The sequence below is a fragment of the Loxodonta africana genome, chromosome 4 (genome assembly GCF_030014295.1).
Source record: "Loxodonta africana isolate mLoxAfr1 chromosome 4, mLoxAfr1.hap2, whole genome shotgun sequence".
NCBI classification, from domain to species: Eukaryota; Metazoa; Chordata; class Mammalia; order Proboscidea; family Elephantidae; genus Loxodonta; species Loxodonta africana.
The window spans coordinates 53,515,524-53,539,094 of NC_087345.1; the positions used below are offsets into that span (position 1 = coordinate 53,515,524).

At 40.2% G+C, this 23,571-nt stretch overlaps 1 protein-coding gene across 1 annotated transcript in view; it reads right to left on the reverse strand.

Moving 5' to 3' along the window:
* Positions 1–7,172, reverse strand: part of ACSS3 (acyl-CoA synthetase short chain family member 3) — a 180,286-nt gene extending 173,114 nt beyond the window's left edge. The window contains exon 1 of the mRNA XM_003405601.4: positions 6,862–7,172. Coding sequence (XP_003405649.2) covers positions 6,862–7,172 — 311 coding nt within the window. The remainder of the gene's footprint in view (positions 1–6,861) is intronic.
* Positions 7,173–23,571: the final 16,399 nt, after the last annotated feature.

The window sequence follows — 23,571 nt, forward strand, 5'->3', positions numbered from 1 at the left end:
ACTTGCCTAATCAATTCATCCACTTAGACATTTGACTCAATTTTTTTGCACTTACCATAATTTTTTTTCCTTCCATGAACTTTAATGCTAAGCAGTCACTACATTTAATTTAGCCTTGCTTCCTTAAAGTATCCCTTCTGCTCCTACCCTGGTTCATCAGACCCTTGTTATTTCATGTTAGCATGGCTTTGATTTTTCTAATCTCTGTTATCCCCCATTCTCCCGTGACACTTGAAATCTGAGGTCAAATTTGTCTTCTCTTTTCTTAGTCGTCTAGTGCTGCGATAACAGAAATACCATAAGTGGATGGGTTTAACAAACAGAAGTTTATTCTCTCACAGTCTAGTAGTAGGCTAGAAGTCCAAATTCAGGGTGTCAGCTCCAGGGAAGGCTTCCTCTGTTGGCTCTGGAGGAAAGTCCTTGTCATCAGTCTTCCCCTGGACTGGTAGCTTCTCTGCACAGGAACCCCAAGTCCAAAGGATGTGCTCTGCTCCCAGAATTGCTTTCTTGGTGGTATAAGGTCCTCCAACTCTCTGCTTGTGTCCCTTTCCCTTAATCTCTTGTAAGATTAAAGTGATACAGGCTACACCTGAGAGAAACTCCCTTTACGTTGGATCAGGGATGTGACCTAAGCAAGGGTGTTACGTCGCATTCTAATCGTCTTTAACCACAGGCAGAGATGATGATTTATAACACATAGGAAGACCACAAAATGGAGGACAACCACACAATACTGGGAATCATGGCCTAACCAAGTTGACACATATTTTGGGGGGGACACAATTCAATCCATGACAAGTCTGAATACTACTCTCATTCCATTATCCTCTGAACAAAAACCTTCCATAGATCATCACTGCCATGGTAGGCACTGCAAACACAAATGCCCAAACAGCCAAAGTTAACGACTAGTACAGGCAGAGTATAACATAATAAAGGATGGGGGGAGGGAGGACAGTGGTTAATCAGCAACCTCACACACCATTTAAAGGGGGAAGTAGCTACTAAGTTCAAGTCAAATGTTGCCATGAGAGAAACTGCCCCACTGCTGACAGATATGCTGCTTTTCTCAACAGAAGTCCAAAAGCTGAACTGTTACAGGAAATTTGGATTTTACGTGAAAATCATAATGTTTAAACACTAGCAACTAAATTAAAAAAAAAAAAAAAAAGCACCTGGGTCAAACAAAGCCTATCTGGAATCAGGCTTGCAGTCTGGTTATGACTTGAGGTCTAAGAAGTTAATGCAAATGCCTTAGCTTGCTATTTCAAGTCTTCTAAGGTTATCCTGAAACTACCTCTCTGAAATCAAGTTTATCAGTAACTCAGAATGACCACTACAAGCCAACTGGCCTACTATACTGTCCTCTAAACACACCTGGTTCTTTCTTATCTCTATGCTTTCATCATGTTGTTTCCCACACAGAAATGTCTTTTCTCTAAATCCTACTTTAAGATTCACTTCAAATGCTACCTTTTCCCAAAAACTTCCCGGACTATGCCGGCTTATGAGACTATCTCTTCCATATTCAAAGATTGCTGGACATTTTATAAGCTATTCTTTTTTGCACTTACTTATTAAGGAATAGATATTTTCATTGTACTCATTTTAGTAAATGAGGATATTGAGGCTTGCCCAAGGTAAGTGGCAGAGCTGGAGTTAAACTCAGCTCCTGTTTCCAGTGCAAAAAGAAGAAATAGGAAATTCATGTGCTGGTAACTCCTTATGTGATAGCTATTATTTTCCAGGGGTCTCTGGGTAGTACAAACAGTTAAGGCCTGAGATCTGATTCCAAAAAAATCGGCCATTGAAAACACAGTGTAGCACAGCTCTACCCTGATATACATGGAGTTACCAGGAGTCAGAGTTGACCTGATGGCAATTTGTTTTTGGTGTTATTATATGACAAGACAAAAAAAAAAAAAAAATTTCTTAACATGACCCACAAGCCTCTCTGTTTCTATCCGCTGGTAATTTCTCAATTTTTTTAAGACACATTAGCCTTGTTTCAGTTTCTAGAACTTACCAAGATGCCTCATACTTCATGACCTTAGCATATAATTTTATTTGCCTAGAATATTCCTCTTCATTTCTCTCATGTCTAGTCCTTACTCACTGTTATCTCAACTTAAACACCATTTCCTCATCATTTCCTCCCACGATCCTTTAACACTAAATCCTCCACTAACCATTGTATTTCATAGCATCTATTGGAACTCTAAATAAATAGTTGTATTATGATTTAACACACCTCTCCCCTGCTACTCAGTGCCCTCACTACCTCTTTCATCATTTTATCTGTGCTATACAAACATTTTTTTTTTTATATACAAACATTGGAAACCCTGGTGGTGTAGTGGTTAAGTGCTATAGTTGTTAACCAAAATGTTGGCAGTTCAAATCCACCAAGTGCTCCTTGGAAACTCTATGGGGCAGTCCTATTCCATCCTTAAGGGTCTCTATGAGTTGGAATCAACTGAATGGCAATGAGTTTGTTTGTTTTTGGATACAGACATTGAGTGAGTGACTGGTGTTCTTTAACTCTTATACGCAGTTTTAAGATTTGGAAAGATTAAACACCCTTAATCTCATAGCTGTAGGTAATTAAGATCATACATGTTAAAAAGGCTATACTATTGCCACTACAGGAATGTTCACCAAATTTACAGCATTTTATAAAAATCTGCATTTAATTGGTGTCTTTTCCTTCTCAACATGTAGTCTGTTTAATACATATTAAATTCTAAATCAAATGGTATGTGAGATTTTTATCATTAGATATTGTTTACAATAAACCAAAATGGAATTGCCTGGCTTCCATGGAAAGGGATGAATTGAGGACCTGGATGGGAGAGTCAACCACAATGCGTGATGCAAAAGTGAATTATCTAATAACTCAGAGAGTGGCAGCTGGATTTCAGTGAAAGGACAGGAAGCCAGATGTCTAATTCATCAGGAGAAAATAACCAAAACATCCAGATGTGTTCCAGGATTAGAGAAACTAGTAGGGTGTGACCTTTTGGGAGCAAATCATCAGGCCTATCTTCCAAGCCACCTCAGGGTGGCTTTCAACAACCAACATTTTAGCTACTAGTCAGTCAGTCAAGCATTTTTAGCTACTAGTCAGTCAGTCAAGCACTAACTGCTTGTACCACCCATGGACTCTCGAAGTCTGTATTTGTTATTGTTGAGTGCTGTGGACTCAATTCCTACTCATAGTGATCCCATGTGACAGACGAGAATTGCTCCATAGGATTTTCTTTGCTGTAATCTTTCCAGAGCAGAGCCCTGGTGAAGCGTTCGGCCACTAACCAAAAGTTCAACAGTTCAAATCAGCCAGCTGCTCCTTGGAAACCCCATGGGGCAGTTCTACTCTGTCCTGTAAGGTCACTATGAGTTGGAATTGACTTGGCAGCAACAGGTTTTGTTTGGTTTTAGTAACATTATGGAAAGAGATCAGCAGGTCTTTCTCTCCTGGAGCTCCTGAGTGAGTTTGAGCCATCAACTTTTCAATTAGCAGCCGAGCGCTTAACAGTTTGTGCCACCAGAGTCCTTTTGAAGTCTATATAGTAGAGATTTTATTGCCCAAAAAGCCAATATCAACATTGTAAAGTAATCATAATCTCCAAACTGAGCAAAGGTGGTTCTTCGCAAGTTACTAAAACAGCTCCATTTAATTTGTGTTTCTTTTTCAAAGATCTCAGAGATCACACTACTTGAAATGTGTTTTATAGGGTTATTCAGTATTATGGAAAATCCCAGCCATATATCACTCTTAAACATTTTTATTCCATGTTCATGTGTAAAATGTTGGGTAGTTTATGCCACTACGAAAGCTAATGTGCGATCTGATGTATGGGTCGGGACTTCTGGGGTTATTGTTAGGTGCCTTCGAGATGGTTCCAACTCATAGCGACCCTATGTATGTATAGCAAAACAAAACACTGCCTTGTCCTGAGCCACCCTTACAATCATTCCTATGTTTTTGCAGCCACTGTGTCAATCCATCTTGTCGAGGGTCTTCTTATTTTCCGCTGACCCTCTACTTTACCAAACATGGTGTCCTTCTCTAGGGACCGGTCCCTGCTGGTAGTGTGTCCAAAGTATGTAAGATATAGTCTCACCATCCACGCTTCTAAGGAGCTTTCTGGCTGTACTCCTTCCAAGACAGATTTGTCATTCTTCTGACATTCCATGCTATATTTAATATCCCTTGCCAACATCACAATCCAAAGGTGTCCATTTTTCGTCGATCTTCCTTATTCATCATCCAGCTTTGGCATGCATATGAGCCAATTGAAAATACCAGGGCTTAGGTCTGGTGCACCTTAGTCCTCAAAGTGACATCATTGGTTTTTAACACTTTAAAAAGGTCTTATGCAGTGGATTTGCCCAATGCAATTCACCATTTGATTTCTTGACTTTTGACAGGATTGTGAATTACGAGAGAAATTTACTTTCATAAATGAGAGAAGTTTACTTTCATAAAAAACAGACAAGCTTATAATGATGAAAGAGAATCTCTCTTGTCTCTGGACAGCCAAGGGCATCAGAGATTGTGACTACATGTGCGTCAGCTCCTTCTAGGAGAGAACATTTAGCTGTCACAATCCCTCTTCATTCAGCATCTTCCTTCCCCAGATCCCAGATTCAATGAACATAAGCAAAACTCCTTCACATCAGCTTGTGTCTGTCTTCACAAACAGAAACAGACGTCACAGCAAAAAATTATCAAACCTATGCACCCTGTTATATGGCTATCATTTTTTAAACTCATATGCCATCTTTGCTCTAGACTCTAGGGATACAAAAACAAACAAACAAAGAGGCACACTGCCACTGAGGGAATTTGTAGAATACTGTAAACCAAGAAGGAGCATTTGCAATTAGGTGTCCAACAGAGTAACGGATTCAAATTGAAACCATTTATTCAATGAACTTTGAGACTGGATGTATAGTCTCCTATCTCCCCTCCTGTTCTCAAAATAATTTCCTACTTCCAAAATAATTGTGATGTGACAGTACAAAGATTGCTATTAATCTTCTTCCAGCACTGATAGTGCCTAATATATGCAAAACATGATCATATCCTGTATTCAGTTAAACCTCAGACATATTTGAGGAAACTGAAGCACTGACAAGATTAATTAACTAATTTGCCCTTCACCACATAGTACTGCGAGATGTAGACCGCAAGCCCAGGTAGTCTGATCCCAGAGTCCACGCTCTTAATCATCACGACTCCCAGAAGGCAGGGGCCTTGTTGTGCACACTGTTGTGTACCTAGTGTCTGGTTCACTGCTGGGCATACAAATCCAACCAAACCGAAGCTGATGCCATTGAATTGATTCCAACTCATAGAGACCTTATAGGACAGAGCAGAATTGCCGCATAGGATTCCTATGGAGCAGCTGGTAGATTCAAATTGCTGACCTTTTGGTTAGCCGAGCTGTTAACCACTGTGCCACCAGGGTTCCAGGCACACAAAAAAGGTCAGTAAAACACTACTGAATAAATAAACAAAGAGAAAGGGCCAAGTTGCTCAGATTCTAAAAAGGACTAGTTTCCAATCATGAGATGAACGGGCTTGTAGGGACACAGAACAAATTCTGGCTGATTTGCCCTTCTCCATTCCAGGTTACCTGATATCACCAAGGAGACATCTTTCAAATACTAACACACATCATTCTTCCCACCCCATCACTGAGTAGTGTTTCTCAAACTTTTACAGGAAACGTCCCTCCCTAATATGTGGCAAAAGAGCCCTGATGGTGTAATGATTTAAGTACTCAGCTGTGAACTGAAGGGTGGGTGGTTTGAACCCACCAGAGGCCCTGTGGGAGAAAAGACCTGGTGAGCTGCTCCTGTGAAGATTACAGGGTAGGAAGCCCTATGGGGCATTTCTACTATGTCCTATTTGGTCATTGTGAGTGGGAATCAACTGGATAGCACACAATAACAACAGTATCTGGCAGATGAGAGCAACCACACCCTTAGGGGCTAGGCATGCAGCCCCAAAAGGGCCCACAACAATGAGCTTCTCATGAGTAGTGTGCCTCATCATCAATATCCAAGCAAGTTTGGCATTTACTCTACAATGTGTCTTTGTTTTACTATAAAAACCAATGTTAACAACTACACAATTGCAACTACAGAAGGAAAACTTTATTCCTACCATGATTTCTAACACTGCTCGGCCTATATCCACCTTCTTTCTGGGTATTCATGCTGCCGCTTCATATACACAGGCTATAGATCCAGTCCGCACTACTTGGCATGCACAGAAATCCTTTCCCAGTCCAGTTCCTAACTCGCCAGCCCCATCTCCTACCACTTCAGCCAATCCAATTATTTGTAACCACAGTCACATTTCAAGGTGTTTCAACCTCCTGGATTTTGACAATCAGGTCCTTGTGGACCTTGAGAAGACATATCTTCCTTCCAAACACCACTTAGATGTGATTCTGTTGAAGTCTTTCCTCAACCTCTTCCATCCCACAGGGTGTGGGTACTTGGAAATATTTCTGTAGACTGTTTGCATTTGTTTGTAACTGTCTTCCCTACTGGACTGTGCTGTCCCTGGGGGACAACTTAACATCCCAAGAGCCAAGCAGAGCCTTGCCACACAGGTAAAGTTTATAGGAAACTTAGTTCACAATATGTAACCTAATCCTCCAAGACAAGAAAGCAATAAAGCTATGAAAGTAAAATTAAAAACAAATTGAAAGGTCTGAGTGCATCTCCAATCCCGATTTTAATTTTTGCTAGATAGAGGAATTCCAGATTCCAAGAGCTGGGGACATTGTGCTAAGGGCGCCCAAGAAGTTAGGAGAGATTAGGGATGGCGAAGGAGTCACTCACCAACTGGTGGAAGGTAGGTGTTTGTTCTCTAGCGTTTTGGTCCAGGGCTTGTACCAGGTGATCTCCTCGGCAGCTTTGCCCCAGAACCTCTCTGGATCCGTCACCGAGGCCGCGAAATGGGTCTTGTACTCGCAGCCTCCGCCTGAGGACAGCGCCCTGCAGCCCCGGCCCCCGAGACCGCCTCGCAGGCCGGGGGCCACAAAAGCCCTGAGGGCTGGGACGTTTCCCCGGGCCGGTATGGACCCGGGCAGTGGCCCCCCGAGCCCCCTGGCTCCAGTGACATTGCGACATTGCAACCAAGACGGCTTCATTGCCACCCGCTGCCCCAGCAATCTGCGCTCCCCGCTGTCCCCGAATACGATTCACCAGCGACAACTGGGGCTTTAGCGACTTCTTGGGGACCAAAGGGGAGCGGGAGGGAGGCGGGAACAAAGTAAGCCCCGAAGCCCTGGAGTTGTGGAAGTCGTACTAGAGTCGTCGGGAAAAACCGCCCTGGAGCCACAGAGGAAGCAACAGGTTGGAGTGGAGACAGAGTAGGTTACAGCGTCGTTGCGCTTGGTGAGTTGCGCCGCTGCAACAAATCCAGTCCCCGCATCCGTTTCCAATCCCACGGCTCTCCCAGGAAAAGCGCTCTCAAACTGCAGAACGCCCCCCTCCCCACCCCGCCTTCTGCAGTACCCTCGCATTCCTAGGAAAAGGCCAATGGACCTGAGTCGCTTTAAATGTTCAAGCAAGCAAGTGTTTGCAGCTTGCCTAAATTTAATCTTTGGAGAGGAAACTGGAGCAGACGGCATCGCCTCTGGCCTACAGGGGAAACTACCAACCTTGGGCATTGCTTCAAGGCTCCTGAATTGTAACTGCTATATTTTAAATCAGCATAATCCCGGGTTGTTAAACATACAGACAGCGCTTTCAGGGCGAAGATTGCTCCAGGATTTCCTGACAGCTGAGAGGGTAGGAGGAGTGGAAGGAGGTTGGGCTAGCCAAATCGGGTAGTGTTTGCTGGGGTAATTGACAGGCCACTAGGGAAGGTATCCCAACTTAGAATAGGGATTCACCTGCTGACTGGCGTCCCTACAGAATTTAGAAGCAGCGAGCAGACAGGTCTTATTGCATATTTTCCCCTCTACTTTGCCTCTTTGTAGTTGCTGTGGCCTTTTTTTTTTTTCTCTCCTGATAAACCAAAAGGAAGAACTAAGATGAAAAAATTGGAAAGAGGAAGCTGCAGAAAATTAGGAAAAAGGTGGTGTGAATGACTATTTGAATTTACCATGCATGCCTCAAGCTCTGTTACTTTTTTTCGCAGTAGAGTGGAATTCAGATGCAATCGTTTGCCTTAATTTTATGCCGAACACGTTCTGTCTTACTGTGACAATATTTGCAGTTTTAAATGTAAAGACATGTATTTCCAAATCTAAGATGAGAGATAGGGGATGACCCTGACCCTGGGAAAGAGTGTAAACTTGAAAAGCTGTAAACACATTATCCTGCAGGAAAAGAATGATGTGGGGATAAAGGCTAAACAGAACAGAAATAAATCTAATGCAAAACAAAGCAAATTTCTTTAATCACCTTAGCTATTTCCTTTCCAAGGGTTCCTGGCAGCATAAATGGTTACACATTCTACCACTAGCTGAAAGGTTGCCAGTTTGGACCAGCCCAGAGGTGCCTTGGAAGAAAGACCTGATGATCTACTTGAGAACGCTGTGGAGCAGTTCCACTCTGCACACATGGAGTGTCCATGGCTCAAAATCTACTGGATGGCAACCAACAAAAACAACAATTCCCTTTCAGGTGAGAAACAAGGCAGGAGATTGTTTTCCTAACACCTAAAACCAGTTACTGTTGAGTTGTTTTCCCAAGCCACCTTTGGGTGGATCCAAACAGCCAACTTTTGGGTTAGTAGTGGAGTGCTTAACCATTTGCACCACCCAGGGACACACTCCTGATATCTGCACTTACTTTGTTCCTTCTGAAGACCTCAAATCAAATGATTTCTGATGATAAAGGACGCAGCCATCTCTTGAATCCAGAGAGTCAAGATCCAGATTCAAATCGTAGCTCCCTCTTTTTTTTTTTTTTCCTCTCAGTCAGTTTGCTTTATGCTGCTATCTGGTATACAAGTTGCCTTGACCCTAAATTACCCCCCACTGTATTATAATGATGTCCACTTCAATCATTCGTTGAACAAATATGTGAGTACCTGCATTGCCCAAGGTATGGCTCATTAGAAGGAAGAAGGAAACAGACAGCTATTGGCACCTGCTATGTGTACACATTTTGCTGGACGCTTTCGAATAAGTTGGCTCCTGTGATTCTCATAAGAGTACTAAGTGCTAATTATCATGCCCATCATTACAAACAGAACTTAAAGATAGGCTATTGCTTGAGGCCACACAGCTACCAAGAAAAAAAGGCAGATCTCAGACCTTATCAATTCTCAGAGCTTCTCAGCCATTGTGCCTTGAATAATAGGTGTGCTATGATCTCTGCCTCAAGGTGGACTAGTGCTCAGGGTCAATCAGCTCCAGCACTGCCATTTAACCCAGTGTACTCTACAAATATGATCATATTCTTTCTGTGCTATGACTTGAAGAAGGTTGGAAATCTGCCTCTGAGCACATGATTTTTGCATCTGGCTGATTATCTTTCTATTAAGAAAAAAAAAAGGTCATAGACTTCCAATAAAACATGACAAATTGAATATTCACATTTATTGCATCTCCTTAGAGAATCCCCATTGAAACAGAGTCAAAAGGAGTGGTGGTAAAAACTACAAGGACAAGGAGAAAAGGAATGGAGAAGAAACCAAATAAAAGAGTGGAAAGAATATGGATCCATGGTATATGATTTAAAAAAGAGAAGAAAATAGAATATAAATTCCTTTAGAAACCTGGGACATCTTAGGACTTAGAGATCCTGGGTTCCTCTAAATGTTAAAAATGAAAGTTAGGGCTTAAAAATAGAAGGATTGGCTCAAAGATTGTATGAGGCAAAGTTGGACCTCCACATTGCAGATCAAAACAACTGTCTCTGGACGCTTTAATTATTATCTTTATTAAGTAATTGTATAGAAAAGAATATAAATGATGATTCCATTTCAGGTTGAGGGAAGAGCATGAATAAAGGCATAGTAGGACAAAGGCAAAGAATCTGGGTTGGATGGAGTCTACAGTACAAATACGGCAGCAGTAGGCAGTTGTACTAGAAAACTGCATTGAAGCCAAATATAGAGGTGTAAATAGTTCAAATGCAGACAGCATCTGAGGATAAACTTTTTTTTTTAATAATTTTTATTGTGCTTTAGGTGAAAGTTTACAAATCAAGTCAGTCTCTCACACAAAAACCCATATATACCTTGCTACACACTCCCAATTACTATGAGACAGCACTCTCTCCCTCCACTCTCTCTTTTTGTTTCCATTTAGTCAGCTCCTAACCCCCTCCACCCTCTCATCTCCCCTCCAGGCAGGACAAGCCAACACAGTCTCCAGTGTCCACCTGATCCAAGAAGCTCACCCCTCACCAGCATCCCTCTCCAACCCATTGTCCAGTCCAGTCCATGTCTGAAGAGTTGGCTTTGGGAATAGTTCCTGTCCTCGGCCAGCAGAAGGTCTGGGGGCCACGACCACCGGGGTCTTTCCAGTCTCAGCCAGACCATTAAGTCTGGTCTTATGAGAATGTGGGGTCTGCATCCCACTGCTCTCCTGCTCCCTCAGGGATTCTCTGTTGTGTTCCCTGTCAGGGCAGTCATTGGTTGTAGCCAGGCACCATCTAGTTCTTGTCCCAGGATGATGTAGTCTCTGGTTCACGTGGCCCTTTCTGTCTCTTGGGCTCGTAATTGCCTTGTGTCCTTGGTGTTCTTCATTCTCCTTTGCTCCAGGTGGGTTGAGACCAATTGATGCATCTTAGATGGCTGTTTGCCAGCATTTAAGACCCCAGATACCACTCTTCAAAGTGGGATGCAGAATGTTTTCTTAACAGATTTTATTATGCCAATTGACTTAGATGTTCCCTGAAACCATGGTCCCCAGACCCCTGCCCCTGCTATGCTGGCCTTCGAAGCATTCAGTTTATTCAGGAAACTTCTTTGCTTTTGGTTTAGTCCAATTGTGCTGACCTCCCCTGTATTGTGTGATGTCTTTCCCTTCACCTAAAGTAGTTCTTATCTACTATCTAATTAGTGAATGCCCCTCTCTCACCCCCCCGCCCCCTCTCGTAACCACAAAAGAATGTTTTCTTCTCAGTTTAAACTATTTCTCAAGTTCTTATAATAGTGGTCTTATGGAATATTTGTCCTTTTGCAACTAATTTCACTCAGCATAATGCCTTCCAGGTTCCTTCAAGTTTGAAATGTTTCACAGATTTCTCACTGCTCTTTATCGATGCGTAGTATTCCATTGTGTGAATATACCATGATTTATTTATCCATTCATCCGTTGATGGGCACCTTGGTTGCTTCCATGTTTTTGCTATTGTAAACAGTGCTGCAATAAACATGGGTGTCTGAGGATAAACTTTTAATGACCAACTTTTAAGGCCAACACAAAAATTCAAATGCATCCATTCTTCTTCGTTCTTCCTTATTCATTGTCCAGCTTTCACATGCATATGAGGCAATTGAAAATACCATGGCTTGGGTCAAGTGAATGATGTTGGCAAAGAAAGTTGAATATACCATGGACTGCCAGAACAATGAACAAATCTTTCTTGGGAGAAGTATGGCCAGAATGCTCCTTAGAAGGGAGGATGGTGAGACTTCATCTAATATACTTTGGACATGCTATCAGGAGGGATCAGTCCCTGGAGAAGAACATCATGCTTGGTAAAGTATGGGGTCATCACAAAAAGAAAGACCCTCACTAAGCTGGATTGACCCAGTGGCTGCAAAAATGGGCTCAAATTTAGCAATGACTGTGAGAATGGCGCAGAATCAGGCAGTATTTCCTTCTGTTGTACAATAGTGTCCCTACAAGTCAGAGCCAACTCCAAGGCACTTAACCTTAACAATAACAAATAAAGTCACTCCTGAGGTTCACCCTTCAGCAAAAGATTAAGCAGCTCTATAGGGCCGACAATAACATAGGTGAGGGACGTACTTCATAGTTCAATCATTTACATGAGATTAATGGGCACACCAGCCCCAAAACAAAGGTGAGAAGGCAGGAAAACTGAAATAATGGAAACAAAGAACCTAAGGTGGAGAAGCAGAGAGTGTTGACACATCCCAGGTTTGGCAACTGTGATGATTAAGGTTGTGTGTCAACTTGACTAGGCTATTATTCCCAGTGGTTTGGCAGTCACGTGATGTGATCACCTCCATGATGAGATCTGGTGTGACCTGCCAACCTGTAGAAAGGGAGTTTCCTTAGGTGTGTGACCTGCATCAATATAAGTGAACATTCTAGAAAGACACAGGGGCTTTTGCTCACTCTGGATGCTGCAGCTGGCTCCTGTTTGTCTGACCTCTGGTTCTTGGGACTTGAGCTAGCAGCTTATCTGTCATCTTGCCTGCCAATCTTGGGATTTGTCAACCTTTGCAGCCCTTGAAAAAGAGCCATGCTCTCTGACCTGCTGATGTTGAGTTCACCAGGCGGCTACATGAATCAGGAGAAGCCTCTATCTATCCTCATCACAGACTTGGGACATTCCAGCCTCCACAACCTCGTGAGCCATTTCTTGCTTTATTGGTTTTGCTCCTCTAGAAAACCCAGCTGAAGGCAGCAACCAATGTCACAAAGTAATTTGTGTATCAACTGTTGAAAGAGAAACTAATATGCTCTGTAGACTTTCACCTAAATCACAATTAAAAAAAAAAAAAATTACAGCACTAAAGACCTGTTGGTGGATCACTAAACATATGAAAAGCTTAAAATCACTGCCCATTGAGTCCCATTTTGATTACTAGCCCTGCCACTTAAATTGTTAGTTAGTTGCCTTCCAGTAAACTCCTACTCATGGCAATCTTATGCGTAACAAAACAAAACGTTGCCAAATCCTGAACCATCTTCATGATCGTTGGTATGTTTAAGTCCACTGTTGCATTTTTTTTACCTTGATTTCACTGGCCCTTTACCTTACCAAACATGATGTTCTTTTGTAGCAACTGGTCTTTTCTGATGACACACTCAAAGTAAGTGAGCTGAAGTCTTGCAATTCTTTCTTCTAAGGAACATTGTGGTTATAGTCCTTCTAAGACTAATTTGCTCTATCTTCAGTCAGTATGAGGTAAATTCAACATGCTTCAACACCACTATTCCAAAACATCAATTCTTCTGTCTTCCTTTTTTCATTATCCAACTTTTGCATGCATATGAGGTGATAGAAAATACCAAGGCTTCAGCTAGACACAACTTAGTCATCAAAATGACATTTTTTATTTTAGGACTTTAAATAGGTATTTTGCTAACACTCACCTGTCGATTTTTGGTACAGTGGTGGCTTGCAAGTTAATATGATGCTGAAAGCTATGCCACCAATATTTCAATACAAACAGGGTCACCTATGATGAATAGGTTTCAGTGGTGCTTCCAGACTAAGACAGACTAGGAAGAAAGGCCTGGTGATATATGTTTGAAAATTAGTCAATGAAAACACACAACAGAATATTGCCCTGACACTTATTAGGTGTAAAACATTTGGAACATTTACTCATCCTCAAAACACTCTATTAACATTGCACAAATAGAACAAAAGAAAAGAATCATGTGATCATTTCCATGGATGCAGACAAAGGCATTTGATAAAGTCCAACACTCATTCCTGATAAAAACTCTCAACAAAATAGAAGTAGCGTGGAAAATTCTCAACATAATAAAGGGTATCTATACAAAGCCAATAGCCAACATCATTCTCAATGGAGAGAGACTGAAAGCAGTCACACTGAAAATGGGAACAAGACAAGAATGCCCTTTATCACCACTCCTATTTAACATTGTGCTAGAAGTCCTAGCTAGAGCAATAAAGCAAGAATAAGAAATAAAGGGCATCTGAATTGGAGAGGAAGAAGTAAAACTATCTCTTTTTGCAAATGATATGCTTCTATACATAGAGAACCCCAACGATTCCACGAGAAAACTGCTGGAACTATTAAAAAGATTCAGCAGAGTAGCAGGATATAAGATCAGCATACAAAAATCAATTGATTCCTATATACCAAAAATGAGAACCTCGAAAAGAAAATCAGGAAAACAATACCATTTATAATAGCCCCTAAAAAGATAAAATACTGAGGAATAAATCTAACCAGGGATGTAAAAGACCTATACAAAGAAAACTAGAAAACATTACTGCAAGAAACCAAGAGGCCTACATAAATAGAAACACATACCATGCTCATGGATAGGAAGATTCAACATTGTGAAAATGTCAATCCTATCCAAAATAATCTACAGATCCAACGCAATCTGTATGTAAATACCAGCAGCATTCTTTACTGAGTAGGAAAAAAGAATCACCAGCTTTATACAGAAAGGAAAGAGGCCCGGATAAGCAAAGCATTACTGAAGAAAAAGTAGAAAGTGGGAGGTCTCACACAACCTAATTTCAGAACCTACTAAACAGCCTCAGCAGTCAGAACAGCCTGGTACTGGTACAATGACAGACACATAGACCAAAGGAACAGAATCTAGAACCCTGGTGTAAATCCATCCACCTATGGTCAGCTGATCTTTGACAAAGGACCAAAGTCCATGAAGTGGAGAAAAACAGTCTTTTTAACAAAGGTGCTAGCAAAACAGAATGCCAATCCATAACGAAATGAAACAGGACCCTTACCTCACACCACATACAAAAACTAACTCAAAATGGATCAAAGGCCTTAATATAAAACCTAAAATAACAAAGATCATGGAAGAAAAATTAGGGACAGTGGCAGAGACCCTAATACATGGCATAATTTTAATACAAGCCATAACTAACAATGCACAAACACCAGAAGATAAACTAAATAGCTGGGAGCTCCTGAAAATTAAACCCTTATGATCATCAAAAGACTTCACCAAGGGACTAAAAAGAGAACCTACAGACTGGGAAATAAATTTTGGCTACGACATATCCAACAAGGGTCTAATCTTTAAAATCTATAGAGTACTTCAGCACCTCAATAACAAAAAGACGAACAATCCAGTTTAAAAAATGGGCAAAGGATATGAACAGACATGTAACAAAGAAGACAAACAGAAGAGAAAATGCTCATGATCACTAGCCATTAGAGAAACGCAAATCAAAGCTGCACTGAGATATCATCTCACCCGAACATTACTGGCACTAATAAAAATAAAAAATGCTGGAGAGGTTTTGGGGAGATTGGAATTCTTATGCACTGCCAGTGGGAATGTAAAATGGTACAACCACTATGGAAAAAGATATGACTCCTCCTTAAAAAACTAAAAATAGAAACATCATATGATCCAGCAATCCCACTCTTAGGAATATATACTAGTGAGAGAGCCATCGCATGAATAGACATCTGCACACCCATGTTCACTGCAGCATTATTCACAAAAGCGAAAAGATGGAAACAACCTAAATGCCTATCAACAGATGAGCAGATAAACAAATTATGTTACATACACACAATGGGATATTATGCAACAATATAAAACAATGATGAGTCCACAAAACATCTCACAACATGGGTGAATCTGGAGGGCATTATACTGAGTGAAATAAGTCAATCACAAAAGGACAAATCATTGTATGAGACCACTGTTATGGATTGAATTGTGTCCTCCCAAAGTGTGTCAACTGGGCTAGGCCATGACTCTCAGTTTTGCATGATTGTCCACCATTTTGTCATCTGATGTGATTTTCCTACTTGTTGTAAATTCTACCTCTATGATATTAATGGGAAACCCTGGTGGCGTAGTGGTTAAGAGCTATGGCTGCTAACCAAAAGGTCGGCAGTTCAAATCCACCAGGCCTTCCTTGGAAACCCTATGTGGCAGTTCTACTCTGTCCTATAGGGTCACTGTGAGTCAGAATCAACTTGATGGCAGTGTTGTTTTTTTTTTAATAATATTAATGAGGCAGGGTTAGAGGCAGTCATGTTTATGAGGCAGGAATCAAGCTACAAGATTTGGTTGTATTTTAAGTCGATCTCTTTTGAGGTACAAAAGGGAGAATCAAGCAGAGAGACATGGGAACCTCATCCCACCAAGGAAGCAGCACGTGGAGCCGAATGCATCCTTTGCACCAGGGGTTCCTGAGCTGAGAAGCTTCTAGACCAGTGGAAGATTGATGACGAGCACCTTCCCCCAGGACAGACAGAAAGAAAAAGCTTTCTCCTATAGCTGGCACCCTAAATTTGGACTTCCCTTTTCCTAAACTGTGAGAGAATAAATTTCTCTTTGTTTTCTGTTATAGCAGCACTAGAACTAAGACAACCACTATTTAAAAAACTGAAGAAAAGGTTTACACACAGAAAAAAACTATCTTTGATGGATACAAGGGAGGGGTGGGGTGGGGTGGGGTGGGGTGGGGTAGAGAAGGGAAATCACTAACTAGGTAGTAGGCAAGTGTTAACTTTGGTGAAAGGAAAGACAACACACAATATAGGGAAAGTCAGCACAACTTGACCAAGGCAAAGCCATAGAAACTTCCTAGACACATCCGAACAGTTTGAGGAACCCAGGTTCATTAACATGACAAAACTTTTACAATTAGAAAATTTAGAAAGAAATCATTTTAATTTCAGGGCACATGTAAATTTTGTACTTTTCTAGAAGAATAATGTTACATTTTTAATTAATCTAGAGAAAAATGTAACAACAATCTTTTCAAAAAATCTTCAACCAAGTTTTAGACACCATATTTATTTCATAATACACCAATAAAACAAAACAAAAAAAAACCCTGTTGCTCTCTACCGTATTCTGACTCATAGCAACACTATAGGACAGAGAACTTCCCCATAGAGTCTCCAAGGAGCAGCTGGTGGATTGGAACTGCTGACCTTTTGGTTAACAGCTGAGCGCTCAACCACTGTGCCACCAGGTATCCAATAAATCAATAAATAGTACAAATATGCAACTCAAGATAATATTCTAACCACTTTAAGCAAAGATTAATTGATCTGATTATCTGAGAGAAGCTTTCTAATGGGAAAAACACAATAATGAAGAGAGGGTGCAGAGAGGACAGCATAGGGAATGAACACGTATGAGTATCAAAAACACTTGAGTTGAGGAAATGAGCCAGAATAATTAATTTCTAGGGAAAAAAGATGTAGAACTTACAGGAATGAAATTAGAATTAAAAAATAAAGATACGGGAATCCTACAACTCAATTTTTTCCCACTCCACAATTTTTGCCTAGGATTGGCCCTCTCTGGTACAGGCTAACCTTTTTATACACAAAGAATAAAAGTGTACACAACTTAGGAATTCTTGTAGATTACCCTGGTCCTGTATTCTGCAATCCACATAATTTTCACATAAGCTTGTTAAGAGTCAACTGTCTAAATCTGAGTGAGTGGGTAGAGCTACTAAGGTTTTGCTTGTGACTTGCAGTTTCTTGTATATTATGAAGACGTGGCAGGTACATGTGAAATCGTTTGCAAAAAGCACTTCATCTCTGGAGCAGGTGCACGCTGAGCTAAAATTTGAGACTGGAGACCCATCACAGACCTGTTATAATTTAGCAAAGGGCTTCTGAAAAATGTGACAATTTTCATGACTTAAAAAATATTCTTAAAACTTTTAAAATGACACAGTGCATAGTAATGTAATAATTTTCTATATTATATCTTCCCTCTTTTTGAGCACATAGCAGTAAAGAGAAAAAGGCAATTGAAACAATTATTTTAAAACAAATAGCTTTCTAATGAAGGGGAAGACACTCTCCAACTTCAGTTAATTCTAGTGACCAAAAGACATGGGATTCATCCACCGGTTACGTTTTTACTTCTAAGTAGAAAATGCAACAAATTATTTCTAGTAGAGAAAAAATATTTTTAGTCACTCCTATTTTAGAAAAATCTGGGAGGAAACAGTTTAGGCAATCGCTTTTTTGCTAATTCCTTCTTTTTCAATTTCTTGTTTTTTTTGTGCACAATTGCCAGTGAGAAAAAAATATCACTGCAGCTATGATGAAAAAAATCAAGAAAAATTACAAATATTTTAATCAGGCCACCAACACCTTAAACAGGTCGTTTAACTTTTCTGGCACAGATAAGTCCTAAGGAATGTTTTTGTTTCATATTCCCAAAATAAAAGCACTTAATGATGCTCAATATTAATAATGATACTTTAAATGTGTAAGAAATGTTCTAATTATCAGGGTAACAAATGAGGAATAAAAAAATAAATATCATTTGTATCATAGTTTTTTATAAAATATAGTTGATTTCATAACTTATTATTTTAAGTTTTTTTTTTTTTATATGTGGGGGGATATAAAATTAAACTAGAAAATGAAGCTTAAGGTCCATTTGCCAAAAACAAGTGCTGCTGTTATGTAACAAAGAATTGAGCAACAATTTTTTAGGGTTCCAAAGATAATGCAAGATATTCAACTGAAGAAATGTGTTCAAACTGAAGGAAATACAGGGATAAATAAATGTCTTACTTTAGTTAGATAGTAAAATCAAGTGTCTTGTGTATTTATGAAAAACACTATGGATCATAAACTGAAAAAAACCATGAAACACATGTTTTGGTTATTGGGATGAGCCCTGGGAGTGCAATGGTTAAGACCTTGGCTGCTAACCTGAACGCCAGTGGTTGGAACCCACCAGCTGCTCCTTGGAGAAAGATGTGGCAGTTGGTTTCCATAAAGATTTACAGCCATTACTACTGAAGAAAAATAATGAAGTAGAAGGACTGGCACTACCTGACCTCAGAACCTACTATACAGCTACGGTAGTCAAAACAGCCTGGTACTGGCACAATGACAGATACATTAACTAACAAAATTGAGAACCAGATGTAAATCCATCCACCTGTGGTCACCTGATCTTTGACAAGGGCTCAAAGTCCATCAAATTGGGAAAAGACAGTCTTTTAAACAAATGGCACTGGCAGAACTGCATGTCCATCGGCAAAAAAATGAAACAGGACCCATACCTCACAGCATACACAAAAACTAACTCAAAATGGATCAAAGACCTAAATATAATGCCAAAAATTATGAAGTTCATAGAAGAAAAAATAAGAGCAACACTAGAGGCCCTAATACATGGCATTAAAAAAAAAAAAAAATACATGGCATTAGCAGGATACAAACCAAAACCAACAACACACAAACTCCAGAAGACAGGCTAGATAACTGGATCTTCTAAAAATTAAACACTTATGCTCATCAAAGACTTCACCAAAAGAATAAAAAGAAAACCTACAGACTGGGAAAAGATTTGTGGCTATAACATACCAAACAAAGGTCTAATCTCTAGAATCTACAAGAAAATCCAACACCTCTACAACAAAAAGACAAAGAATCCAATTAAATAATGGGCAAAGGAAATGAACAGACACTTCACCAAAGAAGACATTCAAGTGGCCAACAGGCACATGAGGATATATTCAAGATCACTGGCCATTAAAAAACCCACTGCTGTCGAGTCGATTCTGACTCATAGAGACCCTATAGGACAGAGTAGAACTGCCTTGTAGGGTTTCCAAGAAGCATCTGGTGGATTCGAACTGCTGGCCTTTTCATTAGCAGCCATAGCTCCCAATCACTACATCACTAAAAAAAAAATTTTTTTTTTTTTAACATCACTAGACATTAAAAAAAAAAAAAAATTTTTTTTTTTTTGACATTAAAGAAATGCAAATCAAAACTACAATGAGACACCGTCTCACCCTGGCATTACTGGCACGAATCAAAAAAACGGTAAATAATAAATGTTGGAGAAACTGCAGGGAGATTGGAACTCTTACGTACTACTGATGGGAATGCAAAATGATAAAACCATTTTGGAAAACGCTATGGCGCTTCCTTAAAAAAAAATTTTTTTTTTTTTTTTTTTGTTAGAAAGCTAGAAATAGAAATACAATATGATTCAGCAATCCCACTCCTAGGAATATATCCTAGAGAAATAAGGGTCATCACACAAATAGACATATGCAAACCCATGTTCATCACAGCATTGTTCACAACAGCAAAAAGATGAAAACAACCTACATGTCCATCAACAGATGAGTGGATAAACAAACAGTGGTACATACACACAATGGAGTGCTATGCAACAATAAAGAACAACGATGCATCTGTGAAGCATCTCATAACATGGATGAATCTGGAGGGCATTATGCTGAATGAAATAAGTCAATCACAAAAGGACAAATATTGTATGAGACCACTACTGTAAAAAGTCATGAAAAGTTTTAAATATAAAAAGAAACAATATCTGATGATTCCAAGGGAGGGGAGGGGTAGGGATGGAAAAACACTAAATAGAAAAGTGGTAACTTTGGTGAGGGGTAAGGCAGTACACAATACTGGGGAAGCCAGCAAAACTTGTACCAGGCAAGGTCTTTGAAACTCCATAGATACATCCAAACTCCCTGAGGCACCTAATTGCTGGGCTGAAGGCTGTGAGGACCATGGTCTCAGGGAACATCTAGCTCAATTGGCATAACATAGTTTATAAAGAAAATGTTCTATATTCTACTTTGGTGAGTAGCTTCTGGGGTCTTAAAAGCCTGTGACCAGCCATCTAGGATACGCCACTGGTCTCACCCCTTCGGGAGCAAGAAAGAATGAATAAACGCTAAAGATACAGGGGAAATATTACTCCAAAGGACTAACAGGCCATATCTACCATGGCCTTCAACAGACTGAGTTCAGTACAACTAGATGGTGCCCGGCTACCACCCCTGACTGCTCTGACAGGAGTCTCAATAGAGGGTCTCAGACACAGCTGGAGAAAAATGTAGAATGAAATTCGAACTCAAAAAGAAAGACCAGATCTGCTGGCCTAACAGAGACTGGAGAAACCGTGAGAGTATGGCTCCCGGACACCCTTTCAGCTCTGTAATGAAGTCACTCCTGAGGTTCACCTTTCAGCCAAAGATTGGACAGACCCGTAAAACAAAATGAGGCTAAAGGGGCACAGCAGCCCTAGGACAAGGATTAGAAGGCAGGAGGGGATGGGAAAGCTGGTAATAGGGAACCCAAGTTTGAGAAAGGAGAGTGTTGACATGTCGTGGGGTTGTTAAACAATGTCATAAAACAGTATGTCTACTGTTCAATGAGAAACTAGTTTGTTCTGTAAATCCTCATCCAAAGTACAATAATTTTTTTTTTTTTTTTTAAAGATTTACAGCCTTGTGGGACTGTTCTACTCTGTCCTATAGGGTCGGTATGAGTCAGAATTGACTTCATGGAGACAGCTTTGGTTTTTTGATTGGCCTATAACTATCTATGCAGTTTTTCTCTAAGTCATATTTCCTGGCCTCCAAAGCCAGCCAGCACTAGGCTACACAACTGAAGAGTGGCTGGATGAAGACAACTAAAAAGTATACTTGTCTATTTAGCCATCTTTCTCCAATCTGTTCTGTCCGTTGTTACAACTTCCTATCTGTGTTTAAACAACTAGATATTTAATAACTGACTTAGGATATTTGTTTTAATAAGAAGTTTTAGTAAATTTTATCAAGAGCTCCGGAGAATGTTTAGAATTTCGAGGACAGATATTTTGCATGAAAAAAAAGAATATCAGTTGACAACTTTTTGTTATCTGCTTGCACATGATTTGATTTTTTTTTTATTAGATACTTCTAAAACTTGGCATTGGATAAAAAGTTTATTTCTTTTAGCTATGCATTTATATCTCTATACAGATATCTTAGAGTTCTCTAGAGAAACAAAAGCAGTAGGCATGCGTGTGTGTGTGTGTGTGTATATCTATATTTGTTGCTGTGTACCATCAAGTCAATTCTGACTCACAGCAACCCTATAAAAAAAAATAGGATAGAGTAAACCTGTCCCATAGTGTTTGCAAAGAGTGGCTGGTGGATCCAAACTTCCTCTCTTTTGTTTTAACAGCCTTAATGAACTCTTAACCACGTTGCCACTAGGGCTCTCTCTCTCTCTCTCTCTATACATGTAAATGAGGCCCTGGTGGTCCAGTGGTTAAGCGTTAGGCTGCTAACCAAAAGGTGGGCAGTTCGAATCCACCAGCCACTCCTTGGAAACCCTATGTGGCAGTTCTACTCTGTCCTACAGGGTCACTGTGAATCAGAATCCATTCAATGGCAATGCATTTGGTTTTGAGGTATATAGATACGTATACAGATATATGGAACCCTAGCAGCATAATGGTTAAGCGCTCAGCTGCTAATCAAAAGGTTGGCAGTTCAAATCCACCAGCTGCTCCTTGGGAACCCAGTGAAGCAGTTCCACTCTGTCTTATATGGTCATTATGAATAGGAATCGACTCGATGGCAACAGGTTTGTTTTTTTTAATTGGATACATATATACATCTGTATACATATTTATGTATATATGTATATACATACATATATACAGAGAGAGAGAGTTTACTTCAAGAAAATTACTCACACTATTGTGTGGGTTATTGTTGTTGTTTTTAGGTGTCATTGAGTCGGTTCCGACTTATAGCGACACGATGTACCAAAGAACAAAACACCGCCCAGTCCCGCGCCATGCTCACAATCGTTATTCTTGAGCCCATTGTTGCAGCCACTGTGTCTATCCATCTCGTAGAGGGTCTTCCTCTTTTCTGCTGACCCTGTCCTTTACCAAGCATGATGTGCTTCTCCAGGGACTGATCCCTCCTGACAACATGTCCAAAGCATTTAAGACACAGTCTTGCCATCCTTGATTCTAAGGAGCATTCTGGTTGTACTTCTTCCAAGACAGATTTGTTTGTTCTTTTGGCAGTCCATGGTATATTCAATATTCTTCGCCAACACCACAATTCAAAGGTGTCAATTCTTCTTTGGTCTTCCTTATTCATTGTCCAGCTTTCACATGCATATGATGCTGTTGAAAATACCATGGCTTGGGTCAGGTGCACCTTAGTCTTCAAGGTGACATCTTTGCTTTTCAACACTTTAAAGAGGTTCTTTGCAGCAGATTTCCCAATGCAATGTCTTTTGATTTCTTGACTGCTGCTTCTGTGGGTGTTGATTGTGAATCCAAGTAAAATGAAATCCTTTACTTCTTCAATCTTTTCTCCATTTACCATGTTGTTGCTTATTGTCCCAGTTGTAAGGATTTTTGTTTTATGTTGAGGTGCAATCCATACTGAAAGCTGTGGTCTTGGGTCTTCATCATTAAGTGCTTCATGTCCTTTTCACTTTCAGCAAACAGGGTTGTGTCATCTGCATAATGCAGGTTATTAATGAGTCTTCCTCCAATCCTGATGCCCCATTCTTCTTCATATAGTCCAGTTTCTTGGATTATTTGCTTAGCATACAGACTGAATAGGTATGGTGAAAGGATACAACCCTGATGCACACCATTTCTGGCTTTAAAACACAAAGTATCCCCTTGTTCTGTCCGAACAACTGCCTCTTGATCTATGTGCAGGTTCCTCATTAGCACAATTAAGTGTTCTGGAATTCCCATTCTTCGCAATGTTATCCATAATTTGTTATGATCCACACAGTTGAATGCCTTTGTATAGTCAATAAAACATAGGTAAGCATCTCTCTGGTATTCTCTGCTTTCAGCCAGGATACAACTGACATCACCAATGATATCCCTGGTTCCACATCCTCTTCTGAATCTGGCCTGA